We start from the raw sequence: 22,937 nt of genomic DNA on the forward strand, positions 1-22,937 counted from the left end.
TGATTCAACCCCCCCCCCCCCGTCCATTTTAGGGTTAAGAAGAGATACATGTACAAGATGATAGACAAAACAAATTTGTCATATAATATATTATTAAGAATGAACAAACTAAAGCAACTTGAGTGATTAGGATTATGTTGTATGATAAGACTCAAATGGGTGTGTGATTTAGTTAGACTATGCTACATATTAAACAAGTTAAGATGAGCTGCAAGATATTGTTTGATATATTTCAGTTTATATGTAAAAAAAAATTAACCACATTTTACATTTGAACAACAAATATTTTACCTTGCATTTTATGTTGAAAGTATGTTTTATTCTATAATTTTTGACAGGTTCTGGAAATGAAGTTTCAAGACCTAAGCCTTGCTCAGTGTAACCAAGTCAATGAGCTGAAATCAGAATGTGAGTTGAATTTAGCAAATGATAAAATCATCAACTTTATAATAAATGTATGATAATTTACAATATTTCTATAGATCTTATCACAAAATATGTCAAGTACTTAGTAAAGTAGAAAGAGAGAAGGAATTTCAGCCCCAAAATTAGTTTTACATGTGTAGTTCATCATAGATGGTAGACAGTTTAGGGGCTACAGTTAATTTTTACAAATTTGATGTAATTTTGGATTTAAGAAGGACGTTGGAGAAAGGTATGCATTAAACAAAATCAAGCACACATCTCAAGAATGCACTTCTAACTTGTTGAAATTAAGTTGAATTTAACTTTTGTCGTTTCGCTTGTTCACAATACTTTTTCTTTATGACCCATGTTTTAAGGTGTTTTCTCTGTTAAAAAATATTGTGTGCCATTCTGAGAATACTGAAATATCATAATCATCAACATCTTCATCATAATTCTTATTAATATTATTCTATTATGCAGTGCAAAAAGAGAAGATAAAACTAACTGAAGCTGAGAAAACAATGGGCCACAAGGTAGCTGGAGTTGAGAAAGAGGTAATTATAAACAAAGATACTGTTACTAATACTCCTCTCAAATCAATCATTTTTAACAAATGTTTTTGTTGTGGGGGAGGGGGCGGGGGCTTTTCAGAAGGGCTACCTTTTGTCTCACTTTTGGTTATAAGTAATGTACACCAATCAGTCACTGGCTCAAAGATAATATTCAGCATTATTACTTCAGTTTTAATTCCTTACTTATCTGTGTTAATCATTAAAGAGTATTTGATTTTTGTCTCACCTGCATAGAGTGAGACTATAGGCGCCGCTTTTCCAACGGCGGCGTCAACACAAAATCTTAACAAAGGTTAAGTTTTTGAAATGACAGCATAACTTAGAAAGTATATGGACCTAGTTCATGAAACTTGGACATAAGGTTAATCAAGTATTACAAAACATCCTGCCTGAGTTTTTTGTCACATGACCGAGGTCAAAGGTCATTTAGGGTCAATGAACTTAGACCATGTTGGGGAATCAACATCAAAATCTTAACCTAAGGTTAAGTTTTTGAAATGTCATCATAACTTAAAAAATATATAGACCTAGTTCATGAAACTTGGACATAAGGTTAATCAAGTATTACTAAGCATCCTGCCTGAGTTTCTTGTCACATGACCGAGGTCAAAGGTCATTTAGGGTCAATGAACTTAGACCATGTTGGGGAATCAACATCAAAATCTTAACCTAAGGTTAAGTTTTTGAAATGTCATCATAACTTAAAAAATATATAGACCTAGTTCATGAAACTTGGACATAAGGTTAATCAAGTATTACTAAACATCCTGCCTGAGTTTCTTGTCACATGACCGAGGTCAAAGGTCATTTAGGGTCAATGAACTTAGACCATGTTGGGGGAATCAACATCAAAATCTTAACCTAAGGTTAAGTTTTTGAAATGTCATCATAACTTAGAAAATATATATGGACCTAGTTCATGAAACTTGGACATAAGGTTAATCAAGCATCACTGAACATCCTGCATGAGTTTCACGTCACATAACTAAGGTCAAAGGTCATTTAGGGTCAATGAACTTTGGCAGATTTAGGGGTATCTGTTGAATTACCATCATAACTTTGAAAGTTTATGGATCTGACTCATGAAACTTGGACATAAGAGTAATCAAGTATCACTGAACATCCTGTGCGAGTTTTAGGTCACATGTTCAAGGTCAAAGATCATGTAAGGTCAATGAACTGTGGCCATGTTGGGGGTATTTGTTGAATTACCATATCTCTGTTAGTGTATTGGTGTATTTTTTTTTTTTTCGGGGGCTCCATTTTAAATTTTTTGTCAAATTTCTGGGGCTCCATTTCTACTTTTCAGGGGCTACTTTTTGCATTTCGGGGGCTCTTTTTAAATGCTACTTTTTTGTATTTTTGAATACCTGTTCACTTATTAATGAATTATTACTTAATATTGTATGATTTTTTAGGTTGTGGGTGAGGGTGTGTGTGTGTGGGTGTGACTGTGAGTTGGACTTGGATATAAATGAATTTAATATCTAATTTCTACTCCGTCTATTCCAGTACAATACCCTGTACTCGGCCATGTACATGTAATAAAAGCCCACATACCCTAACTTTTTCTGAAGTTCTTTGAAAACGCAGATCTCCACGAAAATTGCATTTCTCCACAGGAGAGTCTAAATTTGGTGAGAATGTATTCATTAAGAACTTAAATTTACATGACAATGAAGAAATCATCAAAATTTATTGGCAGTTTTGAATAATATACCTGAAATGTAAACTCTGTCTGAAACAGAAAATCACCATCATTGATGCCTTTACTGAGCGAATTGTCCCCCAGAGCTCTGCCAGAGAGACAGAGTTCAGACTGGCTAGCTATATATTACAAGCACCAGTACGTACGCGCGTGAGCCTGCCGCCGGCCTTGTAAAATAGATGGAGCTTTGTTTGATGATTTATTGTCTGATATTTACCTAATCCCCTAGAAAAATAAAACAAATGATTTTTAAGTTATAATTAATAAATGAGGTTAGTTATTTTGGATGTTAATAGGCCGTTTTGAAAAGCAAAGTCGAATGACAACTCACCAATGCTAGGTTACTAGACTCTGGGATTTATTTCCTGTGTAATTCGAATTATATCACAGAATTATGATATCTGTAGGGGAAACATGTGCATTAGAAATTGCACATGGTGGTAGTCATAATGGACCCCTATACTTGCAACTGTTTCCCGACCGTCGCGTTCATTTTTTTTTCCATACCTGGTACCATGTGTGTGGAAATACATGGTACAGGAAAAAAGACGTAAATTCGGAATTTGAAACTGCGCTCCTCGCTATTTTCAAGGCTTATTCATGATTTTGAGTGTGGATTTTGGGTGATTTTTACATGGTAAGCGGAGCTCGAGCATATGACGCTAGTGGGCCGTTGAGTTGTTATCACTCGGCAATAATTTCGGGGGCGACATTAAGATTTTATGTCGCCCCCGAAAGCATGATTTTGGGTGATTTCGAGGGCGACTTTAGGCATTTCCGGGGCGAATTCGCCCGCCGCCCCCGTGTATTTTTTTCACTGGTTATAGTAGTTTTCAAAGTCAGCACTGCTGCTATGTTGAATCGCGTGATGCAGGTGAGACCGCCAGAGGCATTCCACTTGTTGTTTTAATCACCTCTTGTTATTATTTTACCATTTTTGTATTGATCTTTCAAAGTAAATGGATAACAAAGAAGAAATTTGAAAATAAAGAAACCTTTTATTCTAGATAGTAGTAGATTTGCCAAACTCATAACTGCATTGATAGTAAAGCTCTATGTTTTAATTGGCATTCTTTGTAACTTTGCTAGATTTCTCTTATCCATTGTAATTAACATTGAACTTCTCACAATGGCTGCTAATTCAAGTATGAGTACAAAACAAAACCAAAATCATTAATATAACGGCTCATTAATAATAATAAACAGTTCTTGTATAGTGCATAACACATTATGAATAACGTCTCTATGCGCTTCCAATGGACTTGGATATTCTTAGCCCGGCTGTAGCTCAAGCAGCCTTCCAGCGCTCAGGAATAAATTCCTGCCAGGTACCCATTCACCTCACCTGGGTTGAGTCCAGCACAATGTGGATGAGTTTCTTTGGCTGAAGGAAGCTATGCATGTATGCCGAGTATGCTACAACTCTTGAAACCATCATAGGAGATTGTACATTTGCCTGCCCAGCCCCAAAATTATGGAAAAACTTGCCAATGCCATATTAAAAGAGAACTTCTCCATCTGTAGAAACATTCAAACTAAAGACCTATTCTCATTAATTTCCAAACATCTTCTAGGGTCTCTTACAGCACAGAAGAATATAATTATGCACATAGTTTTTGTACTGTATAAATCAGTATATTATTGATATATTACACTATTTGATTTTGGCAATGGCAGTGAGGATCTTACTTAACTTCTTTTAATATAGTGTGAAGCTTTGCAATGTATCTGTGATAAGAAGGACCAAACTATGTCTGATCTCCAAGCTGACATCAAGAAGATGTCAAGACAGATAGCTGTACTTCATCAAGAGAAAGGTTAGTTTCACTTCCTTCAAGTTATTCAATATCAGTTTCAAGGATGCAGCCACAATGGGTGATTTCAAGTCCGGTGTTGGCCTTGGTGTTGGTGTAGAAATTTTGATTGCTCCCCCTAGCTCCAAAATTTATGCAGAGTTTGTAAAATTGATCCAGATCACATTATTGACATCTCAACATCTAGTGAGTGACTTTTTGGGACCATCTTCATGGTGTTATAATCGTGTAAAAATTGACCAAACACCAACACCAATAGGTCAACACTGAACTTGAAATCACCCAGTGAGTGCATATGAAAGTCAGGTGTTCCTCCAGCAGTGATTTCCTCATAACTGAGACACCATCTGAAATATGTGTTCTTTCAAAGAAAAGGCTATGGCAAAGATTTTGATGCCGGAGCCTTACTTAGGCTTGCATACTAGGTGCGCCTGTGATGGCTTGATAGAAATCAGGTGTGATCTCTTCATCTAAGGTGCAAATCTTGAAAATTTGGAGGGATTCAAACGACCTGTCTGCTACGAATTTCATACTGCTGAACCATTTTATAAAACAAATGATGCACATATTTTAATTCATGATGTTAATCGACGATGCAGGCATCTCGGGTATTGGCAATTTGCAAATAACCATTGAATTAAAAAGTATTTAAAAAGTATTTCAAATCCTTTCTATTTTCTTCTTTCTTTTGTTTACAGATATGTTAATGTAATTTGATCTGACCATACGCCCACACAAGCAAACATTTTTTTTTTTCGTCATCCCTCTGCGCCTCAGCATAGTTTACTAGATAGATGGCGCATAATAAAGGCTGTGTTTGTTTTTATTATTATTAATATGCTGTATTGCCATGCACTCTCATTAATGTGCATTATTTCTTTATTATCAAAGGTTGTTGTTCATTATAGTTTGTATTATACAGTATTTAATGTTGAAAGAGATAATCTCAAACAATAATTTAGACTTGTATACAATTTTATTTCAGAAAGTTTTGTTCATTTTTGGCATTTTTGCTAATCAACTGCCACTATTTCTATGTTATTACTTTAACCCGCTCCTACCGTCTCTCACAGAATGCCTTCAGGAATCTTTAAACCAAGCAAATAAAGAGATTGTTGCTAACTTGCTAATCAACTTCCCCTATTTCTATGTAATTACCTTCACCCCTCCTACCGTCTCTCACAGAATGCCTTCAGGAATCTTTAAACCAAGCGAATGAAGAAGTTGTTGCCAACCAGCAGCTCCTGTCAAAGATCAAATCAGAGCTCAAAGAAACGACCAGCTATAAGAACAAACTGCAATCTCAACAGGTATAAGTATCCTATTTGATAAACACTACCATGTTTTCTCAATCAGCATATTAAAAAACTTGTCTTCTTACCCTTGAGGCTCCCCTCTTAATGCCTTTTATTATATCTATCCTTCAAAGACCTGATCCTTATTCTCTCCCACAGACATTTTATCTGTCCAGTTTTACACTTTTTATAAAACAATTGCCGTGAAACAAATTACGTTTTTTATTTTAAATTATTTTGTATCTACCCTTCATGTTTCTTTTTCTTAACCTATTTTTGATATCTCACCCCACTTATGTTCACATTTATATCTCTCTCTGTATCAATCAGTTTGAATTTTGCCTTAGCTGTAGAACAAAATTGCATGATCTATGTATAGAAGCAAAATGCTATTTGATTGTTATTCATTTAATCAATTTCTGGACATCAAATAGATTGTTATGGAAATGTCCCTGGTTTTTTCAGTTTGTACTAAATGCAATGTCCTCGTTCTTATTTTATTTTGGTTAAAATGGAATGTCCTTGTTCTGTTTGTTAGGTTGAACTTGAAAAAGAGCTTCGTGTCCTGATGCAAGATGCTGAGATATCCAAGAAAACGATTGACAAAGATCAGAAGATTGTCAAAGATCTAGAAGAGGATATCAAACTGAAAGAGGTATTCTATACTTTATGTCTTTTTGATATCAAAGTCATTTAAGTATTTAAGACCATTGTAAGGTTTGATATCCGAGAAACAGATTGAGCAAGATCAGTCAAAGATCTAGAAGATGATATCAAACTGAAAGAGGGTATTCTATCACTTTATGTCATTCAAGTATTTAAGACCATTGCAAGTTTTGATATCCAAGAGACAGATTTGGCAAGATCAGTCAAAGATCTAGAAGATGATATCAAAATGAAAGAGGGTATTAAGGGCTTAGCAAGGTTTGATATCAAAGAAACAGATTGATCAAGATCAGAAGATTGTCAAAGATCTAAAAAATTAAATAAAACTTTAATAAAGAGGTATTATGTCACTATGTCTATAAACTATCAAAGGGTTTAACAAGGTTTGGTATCCAAGAGACAGATTGATCACGATCAGTTAAAGGTTTTGAAAATGACATCAAACTGAAAGAGGTATTCTATCACTTTATCTTTGTCATTTTTATATCAAAGTCATTTAAGTATTTAAGACCATTGTAAGGTTTGATATTCAAGAAACAGATTGAGCAAGATCCATTAAAGATCTTAAAGATAATATCAAAATAAAAGAGGTGTTCTAGACTTAGCTTTTTTAGTTGGGGTCCATGCAAGAAATTTATTTACAATCATTGAAAAATTTGATCGCAATTATTAGAAATTTCAGGTGCAATCATGTATGAATTTCTGTTCATTGCATATCAATTGCAATCACTGAAGAGATTGAAATATTTGAAAATATTATTTGTAATCATTTAAATTTCAATGCTGATTACAAAAACATTTACTTGCATTCATTCCAAATTTGAATACTGATTATGGAAATATTTACTTGCAATCATTCCAAATTTCAATTGCAATCATTGGAAATTTCAATTGCTATCATTGAAAAGTTTGATTGCAATCCTTGCAATTGTGGAGAATTTTGATCATGAAATTGCTATTGCAGTCATTACAAATTAAAGTTGCAATCATCAAGCATTATGATGGCAATGTTTGAATGTTTCAATTGCAATCATTCAAATTTCAAGTCAAATCACAGATAATTAATTATTGAATATAACCATGCAAAATATGTTTAAATTTGGTATGTTAGCATGAAACAAGAGATAGTTTGTTCAAAAATATATTCCAGCAGTGCTATAACTGTATGTTTAAGTTTGACTACAGGTAACATCATGAGAGTATCGCTGAGGTCTTAAATACATTTTTTTTTTCTTATTTCAGAATGCTTTAGAGGAACTGGACACAAAACTGAATGGGATGAAGGAAGAAAAAAAGCAACTTGAAAAAAACATTGAGGAACAGAGCAAGATGTTGTGTAAAAAAGAGGTAAAAATTGAAGAAAGAAAATGATATGAAGATTTTATCAGACATTTTGTTCGCCTTGACCATCTTAGTTAATGGAATTGTATTTCATTGTGGTATTGATATTTTCAATTGTGAAAGTGGTTCATGCATGCATGACCTGTAAGTTCAAAATCCTCTACTGTTTGCAATAACACTAACATTTTGGGGGCCAATTAAAATCCCTCATATCAAACAGCTGTGACAATTCTCATATTGTTATACACAGGGAGATATGACATCCTTGAAAGTTGAATTGAAGGAAGTATTGGAACGAGAGAAGATGTCCTATGATAAACTAGACAGTATGCGGAAAGATCTACAGCTTGAAAGGTGACTTTACGTTATCATTGCTAAGCAAATTAGATGACTTTATATTTTTGCATTATTCTGGTGAAACAGTTCTAAGCATGTCGTCATGAATATTCACTAGGTGGGCTGATGATGTCACATCACCACTTTACCTTTTTGTATGTTATTACATGAAATCATGATTGTTTCATTTTTTCATAAATCTTTAAATGATGTGTCTCCATTATGATGAATTAAGTTTCAGCAAGATATGAGTAATTCCCTTATCACTTGTAAATCCAATTGTTTTAGTTTGGGTAGAATTTTTTAAATAAACCTCTTTTCATATAATAAAATACAAAAGAACAAGTGGGAATATGACATTTTTTTTTTTTGCCTGGCAACCAGGGACACACATATCTCATACCTAAACTGAGGATGCACAGCATACTCTGGATATTCCCCATGACATATAGGGGTAGAGCTAAAAAAAAAAATCACATTGATAGAAGATATAGTTGAAATTTCTATAGCCCCTTTTCCACAAGATAAAAAATACTTTCAGATGCCATTAGAGGTCATAATAGGAGATAATATATATATAAATTACCAGGCAGTGACAGTATTGTTCTAAGTCCAGTGCATACAGAATCATGGTATTAAAAAAAAAGCTATTTCTTCAAGTTTTGATTTAATTGGTTAAATATTTTATAGTAAATTTTCCATAGATGTGCCAGACTCTACTGATACAAAACTCTTTGGTCACATAGAATTTCTTCTAAAAAAACAAAAAAAATATGTCCTAAAATTCCACCATAAGTTAGTATACATGTATGTGTGTGTCTGTCTGATCGTCAAGGGTTTGTTTCCATTTCCTTTAAAAAAAAAATCTTTAATAAAAAGGATCCTAAATATTTGAAATCAATTTTGTTATCATTCTCTCTCTGCTCATCTAGCTCTGAGAATGCTAAACTAGTTGAAGTCATTGAATACACAAGGAAAGACAAGCAGATCTTGGAACAAGAACTGGACAAATGTAAGCAAGAGATTGAAGATCTTCATGCAAAAATCAAGGTAAATTGTGCTAAATCAACTAAGTATGTTAATTAAATTAATGTTTTTGTTATGTTGTAGATTAAATGTATTCTTTTGAACTATTTAGATTGATAACAGAAAAGAAATATAAGTTAATTTCCTGACTGTAGAGGGCATTGGTATTTCTTTTGTGTCCCAAAATATGAAAATTCATCATTATTTCATAATAATATACTAGTAATTTGATATCAGTGAAATGTTACTCCAATTAATAACAAATCGTTCTCATCATGTAAAAAGTTATAGGAGTATGAAATCATTTGAATTGATAAATCAATGATCTCTTGGGGTGACACTAATCATCCCTAAATTATAAAGCTGCATTAGTACCCAAATCAATCCTACACCAGGGCGCCGTAACACAAAGGTTAGCGATTAATCGCTAAATGAAATGACCAATCAAGATCCGCCTTGCATGCGCATTTTGCTAAGTAGACTGACTATGAACCAATCAGAATTGTTCTTTGAAATTAGCCATCAAGCGCTAACCTTTGTGTTACGGGACCCAGGAGCCCAGTAAAACAAAACCTTGTGATTGATTGCACTTATGAATAATTATAATGAATTATATTGCACTTTGTTACAAATGTACACGTATGCTAAAGCCTAATTTCAGACCAAACATTCGTAAAAAACACATTTATACCATACAAAATAAAATGTTCCTGGTGATTTTTCAGACTTTTGTATCAATTGTAAGTGACATCCATGAATGTTTAATATGTCTGTGTGTATGTGTATTTTACATTGACATGATTATTTGTGTTATTGTTAATAAATTCAAATTTTCTTTTTGAAAGATACTTGAAAATGATATTAAATTAGAGAAGACCAAATTACAGACTGTGATTGATGCCAAGGCTGCCTTAGAGAAAGCTAATGATGATCTTAAGATCCAGAATGAGAAACAACATGATGACTTCAACCTTCTTTTAGAGGAGGAAAAGAAACAGGTATACATTGTTTTGATAATTAAACAATGCATGTAGATCACTTATTTTGGGGTTAGAGAAAGTTGGTGATTATGTTCTTGTAAATGCTTTAAAATGCAATTACTACAACTACCACGATAATAATGATTATAATAATAATACCGTAAGTAACAGACTTTAAACCGCACCCGTGGATTAACCGCACCCCCAACTTTGGAAAAAAAAAAAAAAAAATCCTCACATTATATTTGAGGTAGAAGAAACAAAAACTAAGTTAAAGATTTCAAAGTATCCAAAGAGATTACCGGTATGCGGAAATCTGCTGTTCTTGATCAATTCATCTACAAATGTTTGCAAGAAAGAAAGGTCCCGACAATATTGGCCACTTACACACTCACTCACCTCACAGTGTACACACACACAGCACTGCCGTTCTTGTACATTGCAAACTACGATACGGTACCAGTACATCTTATCAAATAATGATCTGTGTCTTTCCCGCCGTAGGAGGAAGAAACATTCACATTTCTTGCATCACAAACTCACAATCACTTTCAGAATTTGTCTAGCATTCGATGTCTTCGCATGAATTTTGGATACAGGATTACAGGAAGGTTCAAGAAACAAAGAAATTGACATTTTTTACAGTTGTTTTGACGGCTTCGTGCCGTGTCTCTCGTTGCGTGGTGTACATGGTATCTTATGAAAAGCAAACGGGAAAGAAAAAATAAGCTGGCGCGAAACGGGACTTTGGAGGGGATCGAGGGTTAAAATGAATAGCGCCAGCTTAAGTCGCACTATAACCACAATATATATATACAACACAAGCTAGCTCAGCTAACTCAACTCTCGTGCTCGCTCAGCTGTGACAAAATATTACCGAGTATGCTTGGCTTCTCTTTGAACTTAGCCAGGGAACTTCGCTGCTTTGAACCGAGAATAAAGTCGAAATTAGTGTCATGAAGGTGGGTGCGTTTGTTATAATCGCTTCTCATTACCCGCAGCTCATACCCCTCTAAACGACATTGCCCTGGGCGGCTACGCCCGACCACTCGATGTGTTGTGAACTGGCAGAGGGGTTACGACGGGCTGGCTCAGACCCGTCACCGTGGATAAACCGCACCCCCGACTTTTGCTTCTATCCCGCCAAGAAAAAGGTGCGGTTAATAGACCGTTACTTACGGTAAATGAGATTTGTATAGCGCACTTTCCATCTTGATGATGCTCAAGGCGCTTCAGAGCAGAACAAAAGCTATTTACATATAATACCAACTAACAAATATTACTAAATCTGAAAACCAATATTTCTATTGTATTTCTACTAAAACTACTACTAATAGTCCTAAATATCTTGCTTCTCTATGTATTTGTAACTAATTGTAGAATGGTTATTATACCTTCATTCTATTTCATTTCATATATAGTGATTAATATCTTAGACATACAGAATCTGACATTTCTTTCTGTTTACCAATGCTAGTGCTACAAAGATGTATATTGCTGTCCCATGACAAAAGGATGCATCTCTATTTTTTATTGATTTTTTTGTTCTTGATTTGGGATATTCTTTTATGCTCCACATGATGATAAAGTAATTCTAGTTGCATAGCCCCCCAACTTTTAAATACAGATGTTTCAAAAGCAAGGCACTGTATATATTTCCACATAAGATTATGACATATTTTCCTCTTTTGATAAGAAACACATTCCACAGTTGTTTCATTTTGTTATTGGACAGCAGTATACTTCTTCTATAACTACTACTTCATGATTAAAGATAAATGCCAGTTGTGGTAACGATCTCAAATGACTTTTTACAGAATCCAATATAATAACCACCCAAGTGTCTGTTTGTATGAAAAAGAAATATGTGCCAAAGGATTCTGGAACAAATTGTGTAATTGCTGAGAAATAAGTAAAATAAGCGCAGATTCGGGTCTTTATTCCAGCAATAATAATATCCACTGTCCCACGTGTGCTGTGTTGGCGATCTTCAGTGTGATCGTTTTTCAGCTTAGATTTTATGATTTCACAAAGTTCAGTTTATGTAACTGTACCAGATCTAGATCCACGATGATATAGTAATACTTAACCTTGGTTTTACAGACTTTCTCACAAATCAGTGTTTTACTGCAACTAATTTCATTTAGCATTAATCATATATTACTTAATGTTGTATAGAATATCAAATAATCCAACATTTCATTCTTTTTGTTCCATTTTTATCACTGTATAAAAAGAACCAAGAGCTGACTGAAGAACTGGATCAACTGAAGAAGGACAAGTGTAACCTGGAAGATAAAAATAAATCGCTTCATGGACAGACTGGAGGCAAGACTAAGCAAATCAAAGACTTGCAGCAAGAGATCAAAACTCTGAAAGGGAAGTTAACTACGACCACCAAACAGAAAACATTGTTTGAAGAAGAGGTAAGAGGGCGCTCTTTCAGAAAACTGTTTGTAAAGACATCAATGGATGTACATGTATGATATAACTGAGGTGTTTGAACCTTGTAAACCTTGTGAGGGTGCCGTGGTCTAGTGGTTAGGACTCTTGTCTTGCAATCAGAGGGACGTGGGTTCAAATCCCAGCCATGGCGTGTTTTCCTCCAGCAAGAAATTTACCCACATTGTGCTGCACTCAACCCAGGTGAGGTGAATTGGTACCAAGCAGGTTTGATTCATTGAATGCATGAGCGCTGAAAGGCACCTTAACCCTAAATAGACTGGGCTATTTTGATGCCTAAGAAGACTGGGGGGGGGGGGCTGATTCAGCCCCCCCTATGATCTCGGCCGTTGACCGCGCGATCGCGACGAAAATTGGCACGTGCATTACCCATGGCATAATCTCCAAGACTGTAGAATCAAATTTTCCGAAAAATCTCATAATTTATTAATTATGCTAATTTATGCGTAAAATCAAAGATTTGCTCTAATTAACTAAATAAGGCCTCTAAACTGCTAATTTTTTATTCACAGACTCTTTAAAGGATTCTGATCAAATGTACTTTAAAAAAAGTTCAATATCACCATTCTTTTCTTATGTATTTTATTGTTTTTTTAATTTCTTATGTATTTCTTTGTTTTTCGACCTTGTGTTTTTATTGTTTTTTCAATGGAAATCGTCCGCTACTTTATTCTGACCATAAACAAGATGAAATTAATTAAGTTTGATTAGTAAAATTGAAAATAATGATACATTTATGAATTTTGGCTAAAAACACAATTTGCATTGGATTTGTACACAAATTCACGTTTTTGAGCAATTTCGGGTCGACATGCACTTACAAAATGTTGCGAAATTTCGGACCACGTACCCGGGTGTCGCAAATTTGGTCTCAAAAGTTGCGCAAGACTTGAAAAAAAAAAGTAATGGAACAGCGCAGCGCCAGCTTTTCGCGTTACAGATTTATCGCGAAAAATGTCGAGGGGGGGGGCTGATTCAGCCCCCCCCCCAGTCTTTTTAATTGTTTCTTAGGTTTACTTTGCACTTTCCTCATGTTTTAATGGTGAAGAAAACAATTTTAGTTTGCGATGGTAGAGAAAACAATGTTCCTTGCCATATTCTTGATGTTCTTCTGTATATATAAGAACAATATTATTGTAATTATATAACCTGTTTCATCATTAAATTGTTTCAAGACTGGTGTGTTGGCTCAGTTGGTAGAGCGTCTGTCTCACAATCGGAGGTCAGGAGTTCAAACCCTGGCGGCATCAGACCAATAGACGTTAAAAGATGGGAGTTGTTGCTACCCTCTTTGGTGTTCAACAATTAAAGGAATAGAACCCCGTCAATCTGGCGCTGCACAGCGGCTGCCGGGCCCATGATCAATTGGGCAAAGCAGAGTATTTCATTTTATGTCTATTTTGAACAATAAAATATAGATATTCATATTTCGTTTTAATTTTTTTTTTTCTTTTTTTTTCTCATGAGGAATATTTCATGCAGAAGGCATACGTGAAAATCTCTGTTTATTTCTTTCATGTAACGTCCCTAGGTCAGTGACTTGGAGAAGGATTTGAAAGCAGCACAAGCTGATATAGAAACCATGAAGAAAGATAGGACTGAGCTTTGTGAACTGAAGGAAATAGCAGAGAAGAAAGAAAAGTTGACAGCAGCTGCACAGGAAGAGCAGAGACAAGTCTTTGAAGAAGCTATGAATACTTACAAGGTACTCAACAAAATCATTATAAGAAAAGGCCCCATGCACTTACAGATCTTATTCTAAATGATCTTTATAATGACTACCTTAATTCACACACACACCATATTTCATTGTGCTGAATTTATACATATACTTTATACTGTAATTATATTTGATTGATATTTGATTATGTTGATACAATGTACACTAATAGTTGACAATCAATACTATTTGAAAAAAAACCCACGATTATTCTCATGGGCAATTCAATTAAATGATAACCTTTTTTGAACGACTAACTTCCGTTATTATGCCTGCGCCCATTTAGGGGACACAGAAGTCATGTTTTAGTATTTGTATTGGTGGTATTTGTGCACGATGTAGAAGCTATGACTGTATTGGAAATGATTTTCATCTATATTTCAGCACACTATGCATGAAAATATGCTTTTTGTCTCACCTGCATAGAAGTGTGAGACTATAGGCGCCGCTTTTCCGACGGCGGCGGCGGCGTCAACATAAAATCTTAACCTAAGGTTAAGTTTTTGAAATGACAGCATAACATAGAAAGTATATGGACCTAGTTCATGAAACTTGGCCATAAGGTTGATCAAGTATTACTGAACATCCTGCCTGAGATTCATGTCACATGACCAAGGTCAAAGGTCATTTAGGGTCAATGAACTTAGACCATGTTGGGGGAATCAACATCAAAATCTTAACCTAAGGTTAAGTTTTTGAAATGTCATCATAACTTAGAAAATGTATGGACCTAGTTCATGAAACTTAGACATAAGGTTAATCAAGTATTACTGAACATCCTGCATGAGTTTTACGTCACATGACCAAGGTCAAAGGTCATTTAGGGTCAATGAACTTTGGCCGAATTGGGGGTATCTGTTGAATTACCATCATAACTTTGAAAGTTTATGGATCTGATTCATAAAACTTGGACATAATAGTAATCAAGTATCACTGAACATCCTGTGCAAGTTTCAGGTCACATGATTAAGGTCAAAGGTCATTTAGGGTCAATGAACTTTGGCCAAATTGGGGGTATTTGTTGAATTACCATCATAACTTTGAAAGTATATTGGTCTAGTTCATTTAACTTGGACATAAGAGTAATCAAGTATCACTGAACATCCTGTGCGCATTTCAGGTCACATGACCAAGGTCAAAGGTCAATGAACTTTGGCCGAATGGGGGTATCTGTTGAATTACCATCATAACTTTGAAAGTTTATGGATCTGATTCATGAAACTTGGACATAAGAGTAAACAAGTATCACTGCACATCCTCTGCGAGTTTCATGTCACATGATCAAGGTCAAAGGTCATATAAGGTCAATGAACTTTGGCCAAATTGGGGGTATTTGTTGAATTACCATCATATCTCTGTAAGTGTATTGGTCTAGTTCATAAAACGTGGACATAAGAGTAACCAAGTATCACTGAACATCTTGTGCGAGTTATAGTAGGTTTCAAAGTCAGCACTGCTGCTATATTGAATCGCGTGATGCAGGTGAGACCGCCTGAGGCATTCCACTTGTTTTAAATTGAAACAATGCAAAATCTGCACAATTCAACTTGAGTAAATGTAAATCACAGTTTATTGTAAGAAGGTTTGTAACTTTTAGAATAGCTTTTTTTAAATGATGACACGACATCTGCTAAAAAATTATGCGGCTTATTTCATTGAAGATAAAGGGTTAAGGTTGTAATAGGGCCTTATTTTAGGTTTAGAGTTGGGTTTCAGATAGGGCATAGTGTTTCAGGGTTAAAGTTGGTCATTCCTTTAGTGTATGGTATCATCAGCTGAGCAATTGTCTGTGGAGCAAATGTCATGGATCCTATGAAACAGTCCCTCTACTCACCCATGTGATAATCCATACAGGTTCAGTGCCTCCTGTAGGAAACATGTTTGCAGTTTCTTTCTCATTTCTGAATCATAGCAATTACTTGAGTACTGGAGTATGACTAAAAAGAGAATGATAAACTTCAGCTAATCATTATACATTCTTAATTGGAAACAGGTTGAAAACAATGAAGTTACTGTTTATAACTTTAAATGAGCAAATTTGGTATTATCCTATAATTTTACTGATGTATACTCCTTACGTGGGTATGGAAATGAATAAATTAATTATTGATGCCAATTTGAGGATTAAATCACATCATTCTTCATCTTAATCTTCAAGCCGTGTACATGTGCGTGAATGTTTGTCAATTTTAAGGATCAAATCACATTATTCTTCACCTTCTAAGAGGGCTGTTCATATTCCTATGTTGGTTAATGTTATTCAGGTGAACTATGACAAGATAGTTGAGGATAAGTGCGCCATCATCGATGAAATCAAGAAGGAAGTGTCTAATCAAACTACCGCCAAGAAAGATGAGGTAATGTTTTTCTTCATTATTTTCTCAAGGTCAGAGGTAAAAGTCACAGCTCATTTATTAAAATTGAAAATGAACTGAAATTGAATTGAAATTGAATTGAAATTGAATTGAAATTGAATTGAAATTGAATTGAAATTGAATTTAATTTAATTACATAGAAATGGTCTGAATAGATTTTGGTGTCATAAGGTCAAAGTTCAAAGGTCACAGAGGTCATTACTTACATTGGCATATCTCATTCTCATAGTAACTGGAGAACTATAACTTGGTTCATGTATGCATGTTGGAGGGACGATGACCTGATTAGATTTAGTCTCTTGAGGTCAAAGGTCATAGAGGTCATTATATGCATTGAAAAAAAAATAGTTGGAATGTCAACTGCAAACTTGGTTCATGTATGCATATTGGAGGAACGATGATCAGTACACCGACTTTCAAAGAAATGCGATTGATCCAATCGACCACAAAAATGGATGGCCAGCCACGTCAACATCTAAAGAGCAGATTTGTTCAAAATATTTTCTAGATATGATGAATGCTCATACATTCTTTTTTCTCTTGAAGATTCAGTGCGATTATTTTTGTTTACTAAGGAGATTGTGCAAATTTCTTGTTGAAAAAATCATGGTATGGATAGATTTCCATACGATTCAGATTGATCGGATCAATCATAACTCTTAAAGACAGGGCCCTGATTGCACTTTGGTGTCATGAGGTCAAAAGTTAATAGTCAGGGGCCCGTATTCTGAAGTTGGGTTTAACTTAGACTATGGTCTAACTCTCTGCTAAAATTATGGGAAGCCAAAAGTGTCAAAATTTGTATTAAGTTGTATGTTTCTTATATTTACTGGCTCTTTCCTGATTCTTCAATGTTGAAGACAATCATCTATTTATACTTCCTAGACAATTATAAATGATTTGAGAGCCAAATGAGCTGAAATATGATATCTCTACTGTTAGTGATTTATGTAACAATTGGCTATCTATACTTAACCAACAACTTTAAAACTGAGTTTAAGTCAAACCCGACTTCAGAATACGGGCCAAAGAGGTTATTATGTATTGTGAAATATCTTGTACTTGTTATTCATAACTTAAGAACCGTCTGAAGAATCCATCTAGTTTAAGAGTACTTTCCCCAACGATGATTACTGCTACTGTATTACTCCTAATGATAATAGTGATAATAATATTAATAGCTGGATTTATAAAGTGTTTTTTGCCCGAGGATACAAAGAGCTGCTATTTTTACACCGGGTATAGCTGTGCTGCCACAATAGACACTAAAGAATTTTTCCTACCAAATACCCATTCACCTCACCTTGGTTGAGTGCAGCTCAATGTGGGTAAATTTCTTGATGAATTATAATGTATTTAGTAGGATTTTTTTTCATAAATGATATTTTTTTCTGACTCTATATATTCCATCTATTTGTTATACAGGAGACCAAGAGAAAGACACTAGAAGATGAGATGGATGTTTTGAAGAAGAAGATGGAAGATGTTGAATCTTCTAAAAGGTGTCTGGAGGATGATGGTGATAAAAAGGAAGAGAAAATAACATCATTAGAAAACCAGCTCAAGGAAAAGGTAGGATCTAATTAGGGTCTTCTTAAAATCAGTTGGGCATTTCAAAAGTTGCAATTTTACAAGTGACTGTTGACCGTGTCTTGTGGTAAATGATATACACCAGGTATGACTTAAGTATTACTTTAATAATGTCACACTTAAATACATAGTTTCGTGCGTTTTGGTCGATCATGCCAAGAAGATTCTCAATACTGCGTATTGATCAATAAGATTGCGCCTTGGATATCGTGTACGTGTCGGCATTTAAGTGCTTAGTGGTAACTTCATAAGCTTACAGATATTTTGAGGAAAGACTCCACTATGCTTATAGAAATGACCTTTCCTATCTGATGTAAATAATGACCATTAATTTTAATGAGTTCATATCTAGTACTGATAGTAGATATGATGATAGTGCCTTTAAACGTCAAATTGTATTTTGGTTACATCAAATTTTTGATATAGTTGTACTTGTATGTGCCCCTGAGCTCAAAGTTGAAAGGAATTTTTATTGTTTATACAAGCAGTGTAAAGCTATTTTGATTTAATAGGTCCATATCTTATACTGATTGTAAAAACAATGAAAATGCCTTTAAATTCAAACTGTGTTTTTTTTTTGGTTACATCAAATATATTTGATGCATTTGAACATTTGCCCCTGAATTTGAAGTTGAAAGGAATTTTCTTGTTTGTACAAGTAGTGTAAAGCTATTTTGATTTAAAAGGTCCATATCTTATGCTGATTGTAAAAACAATGAAAATCTATTTTGACTTAATAATATGAGATCTTGTACATGCATTCGTACATTTGCCCCTGAATTTGAAGTTGAAAGGAATTTTCTTGTTTGTACAAGTAGTGTAAAGCTATTTTGATTTGATAGGTCCATATCTTATACTGATTGTAAAAACAATGAAAATCTCTTGACTTCATAATGTAAAATCTTGTACATTAAATTGTGTTTGTAAGGTTGTACATATGCCCCTGAATTAGAAAGGGATTTACACCATTCATACAAGCGATGTAAAGCTATTTCAATTGAAAAGGTTAATATCTAATGCTGATCGTAAAAACAATAAAAAATGCCTTCAAATTTCAAATTGTATTTTGCTACATCAATTTTTCAATGTAGTTGTACATGTGCCCCTGAACTGAAAGTTGAAAGGAATTTTCATTATTTGTACAAGCGGTGTAAAGCTATTTTCATTTGATAGGTCCATATCTTATGCTGATTGTAAAATAATGAAAATCTCTTTGACTTCATAACATAAGTTATTGTACATGTACATTAATTTGTGTATGTATAGTCTTATATATGCCCCCAAATTTGAAAGGAATTTTCATAGTCCATACAAGCAGTGTAAAGCAATTTTGATTTAATAGGTTCATATCTTATGCTGATTGCAAAAGGTATGAAAATTCCTTCAAACTTTGAATGATGTACTTATTACATCAAATTTATATATTTGTTTATTTGCCCCTGAGTTTTTATTTGAAGGAATCAGTACATGTAGTAATGTTGATAAACTTATGCCACAAAAATTTAATGTAATTGCATGTTTTACTAAAACAAGCTTGTCATTAGTCACAGCTGTACATGTAAAACTCATTGTTTTTATTTTTCAAACTCATTCACTTCATATCAACAGGATGAGGAAATCAACAAACTCGTCGCTGACGCCAAGAAGGTAGAAGAGAAATTGATTGAAGCTGAGAAAGCAGCTAAAACAGCAGCTGAGAAAGCTGTGATGAAGCACCAAAGTCCAACACCAAAGACTCAAGAAAAGCAGCAATGTCCAACACCAAAAACTCAAAAGAATGTGTCAAAGGTTGCTCCTAGGACTCCAGTTACTCCGACTATCAACACCAAGATGCAAGATCATCCCAAGACACCAAGAACACCGATCAATAGTAAGTAGTGTTGTTAATAGGTGTTAGGTGTTGATAGAAGCTACAACTACTGTCAATGCCAAACTAAAAGATTATCCCAAGACACCAAGAACACCGATCAATAGTAAGTAGTGTTGTTAATAGGTGTTAGGTGTTGATAGAAGCTACTACTACTGTCAACACCAAACTAAACGATTATCGTAAGACACCTAGAACACCAATCAATAATAATTAGTGTTGCTAATAGGTTTAAGGTGTTGATACTACATGTAGTTACTAATAGTAAAAGTAACTTGTTGGTTTATGTTACTGCTACTATCAACACCAAAATACAAGCCAATCACAAGACACATAGAACACTAATCAATAGTAATAAGTGTTAATATCTGTGGGATTAGGATGTGAGGTGTTGTTAGCAGTAGAAAGGTGTAAGGTGTTGATACATGTTTGTCCTATCAATTTGAAGCTACAAGATCATCCTAAGACAGCTACATGTAGGACCCTAATTTGTCAATATTGTAAAGTGTAAGGTGTTGATAGTGATTGCTTCTTCTACTTTTAATATGATACCAAATTATGAACACTAAACCTATGCAAAATTTTCCATCAAATTTATCAACCCTCCTTTTTGCTCCTGTAACCAATATTGGAGCAATCTTGGAATTTGAGTTGCAGGAGGACGTTAACATGTTTTTTTATAAATATATAGATAGAGTTCTAGATGCATATAGTAGTAATAAATAGCGTTGTCTTTCATCAGAGTCTTAGTTCATCAGATTTTTTTTATCCAATCCATTTATTCCATCCAGGATGCAAACCTTCTGACAACATTGGTTCTAAGAACATCAGAACTCCTTTGACCAGTGAGTTTAAATTCCTTGAGAGATTGAATTATCATTTTGATGGCTCAGTGGTAGATCACCATCACATATCACTGTTTTCTGAATTCAGAGCCCCTCGAAGTGAGGATTTGAAAAAAATATTTGAAGCAAAAACTTAATTAGTTTGAATTGATACATATATACGCCTGTGCAATGACAGCATAAGGTATGGCAACGGAGGTCTTTAAACACTGCGTCAGTTAAATGCTAAAGCCCAGGAGCTTCAGGGGGCGCTGCCCCTGGGACCCCGTCCGTAGGTTTAATTTCCTTTCAGATATTTTTCAAGAAAGTCATTCTCATGCCTGATTATAGGAAGCCAAAAGTCAAAATCTTTATTAAGTTGTATGTTTCATATATATTTTGCTCTTTTCTGATTCATTGATGGTGAAGACAATCATCTTTTTATACTTCCTAGACAATTATTAATGCCTTGAGAGCCAAATGAGCTGAAATATGATATCTCTACTGTTAGTGATTTATGTAACAATTGGCTATCCATACTTAAACCACAACTTTAAACCTGAGTTTAAGTTAAACCTGAATAAAGAATACGGGCCATAATCTTTGTGAATATGTTACTTTTGTGATATACCACTATGTAAAAGAACCCTGTCCACAAGCTGTGCTTCACTTGGGTCCCAAACCTATCATTCTGAGTTATTTGATGTTGTGCTTTGTACCACTGTTTGTGCTTGATATGGTTTGAATAAAATACTCTACTAAATACTAAATACATTGTTAGACTCTGAAATTGTCAGTGACATACAAATTTCAAAACATCTTAATGCATTGCATCTCTTTGCCTGTAAATATTTATATACATAGTATACGGTCTACACCACAGCAAATCATTCTGAAATAACCTAATTTTCCTCATTTCACGAATCATTGATTGCTGAAGTAATGATAGGCGAAAATGTGAAAAACATGTTTTAAAATTTTAATTCCTCTCTGTTATTATGTAGTCAAAGCGATGACACCACGAACCACCCCCCAGCGTAGCATTCTGAAGCAACATAACTCGGCCCGTTTGAAGCGTAATGTAGCCTTTGCTGACGATGATGTGATGGAAGATGATGGGGCCAGCTCTGATTCATCAACATCACAACTGATGGAGTTTGAGGTAATCTAACTGGAAAATGGCCATAGAGGGCACTTTATAGGGGGATTTTTATTTGTGGGGAGGGGGGGGGGGGTAATTATGATGATGATTATCTAGCTCAGATTCATCTTCATCACAGCTGATGGAGTTTGAGGTAGTCTAACTGGATAGTGGTCTTAAAGGGTGCAAACGAGGGAGATATATATATATCTTTTTTGGGGGGGGGGGTGTTGATGATGAATGGATGATGATAGGGCCAGCTCTGATTCATCAACATCACAACTGATGGAGTTTGAGGTAATCTTACTGGATAATGGTCTTAGAGGGCGCTATAAAGGGATATAAATATATATATAATTTTTTTCTTTTTTTAGGGGGGGGGGGGGGAGGGGGGTGTTGATGATGATAGGGCTAGCTCCGATTCATCTACGTCACAACTGATGGAGTTGAGGTAAACTATCTGGATAATGGCCATAGAGGGAGCTTTATAGGGGGATTTTTATTTGCAGGGGTGGGGGATGGGGGTATTTATGATGATGATGGGGCTAGCCGAGATTCATCTGTATTACAACTGATGGAGTTTAAGGTAAACTAACTGGATAATGGTCGGAGAGGGTTAGAGTGACATTGGGGGAGCTGTGGGGGGGGGGCGATGTTATTGATGTTGATGACAATGAAATTTATTAGAATCTGATTCTAAACTTGATAATAAGAGATAGAGGCTGAAGTTTTTTCTTTTTTTTATTAAGAAACAGAGACATCATCTTATAAATAAACCCCCAAAACATGCAAATATACCCAAAACAATGAT

The 22,937-nt window shown here is 34.7% G+C and overlaps 1 protein-coding gene across 3 annotated transcripts in view; it reads left to right on the forward strand.

Moving 5' to 3' along the window:
- LOC129283271 (synaptonemal complex protein 1-like) overlaps positions 1 to 22,937 on the forward strand; it is a 59,079-nt gene that overhangs the window by 27,715 nt on the left and 8,427 nt on the right. For 2 of the 3 annotated variants that reach the window (XM_064113909.1, XM_064113910.1), the window contains exons 7-22: positions 339 to 408; positions 889 to 962; positions 4,397 to 4,505; positions 5,688 to 5,812; positions 6,336 to 6,452; positions 7,706 to 7,810; positions 8,055 to 8,158; positions 9,073 to 9,190; positions 10,012 to 10,164; positions 12,384 to 12,572; positions 14,141 to 14,314; positions 16,594 to 16,686; positions 18,130 to 18,276; positions 19,903 to 20,164; positions 20,953 to 21,006; positions 21,990 to 22,147. In XM_064113909.1, the coding sequence (XP_063969979.1) occupies positions 339 to 408; positions 889 to 962; positions 4,397 to 4,505; positions 5,688 to 5,812; positions 6,336 to 6,452; positions 7,706 to 7,810; positions 8,055 to 8,158; positions 9,073 to 9,190; positions 10,012 to 10,164; positions 12,384 to 12,572; positions 14,141 to 14,314; positions 16,594 to 16,686; positions 18,130 to 18,276; positions 19,903 to 20,164; positions 20,953 to 21,006; positions 21,990 to 22,147 (2,052 nt within the window). The remainder of the gene's footprint in view (positions 1 to 338; positions 409 to 888; positions 963 to 4,396; positions 4,506 to 5,687; positions 5,813 to 6,335; positions 6,453 to 7,705; positions 7,811 to 8,054; positions 8,159 to 9,072; positions 9,191 to 10,011; positions 10,165 to 12,383; positions 12,573 to 14,140; positions 14,315 to 16,593; positions 16,687 to 18,129; positions 18,277 to 19,902; positions 20,165 to 20,952; positions 21,007 to 21,989; positions 22,148 to 22,937) is intronic. The other variant, XM_064113911.1, reaches the window with a different exon arrangement.

This window comes from Lytechinus pictus, chromosome 19, assembly GCF_037042905.1.
Source record: "Lytechinus pictus isolate F3 Inbred chromosome 19, Lp3.0, whole genome shotgun sequence".
Lineage (NCBI taxonomy): Eukaryota > Metazoa > Echinodermata > Echinoidea > Temnopleuroida > Toxopneustidae > Lytechinus > Lytechinus pictus.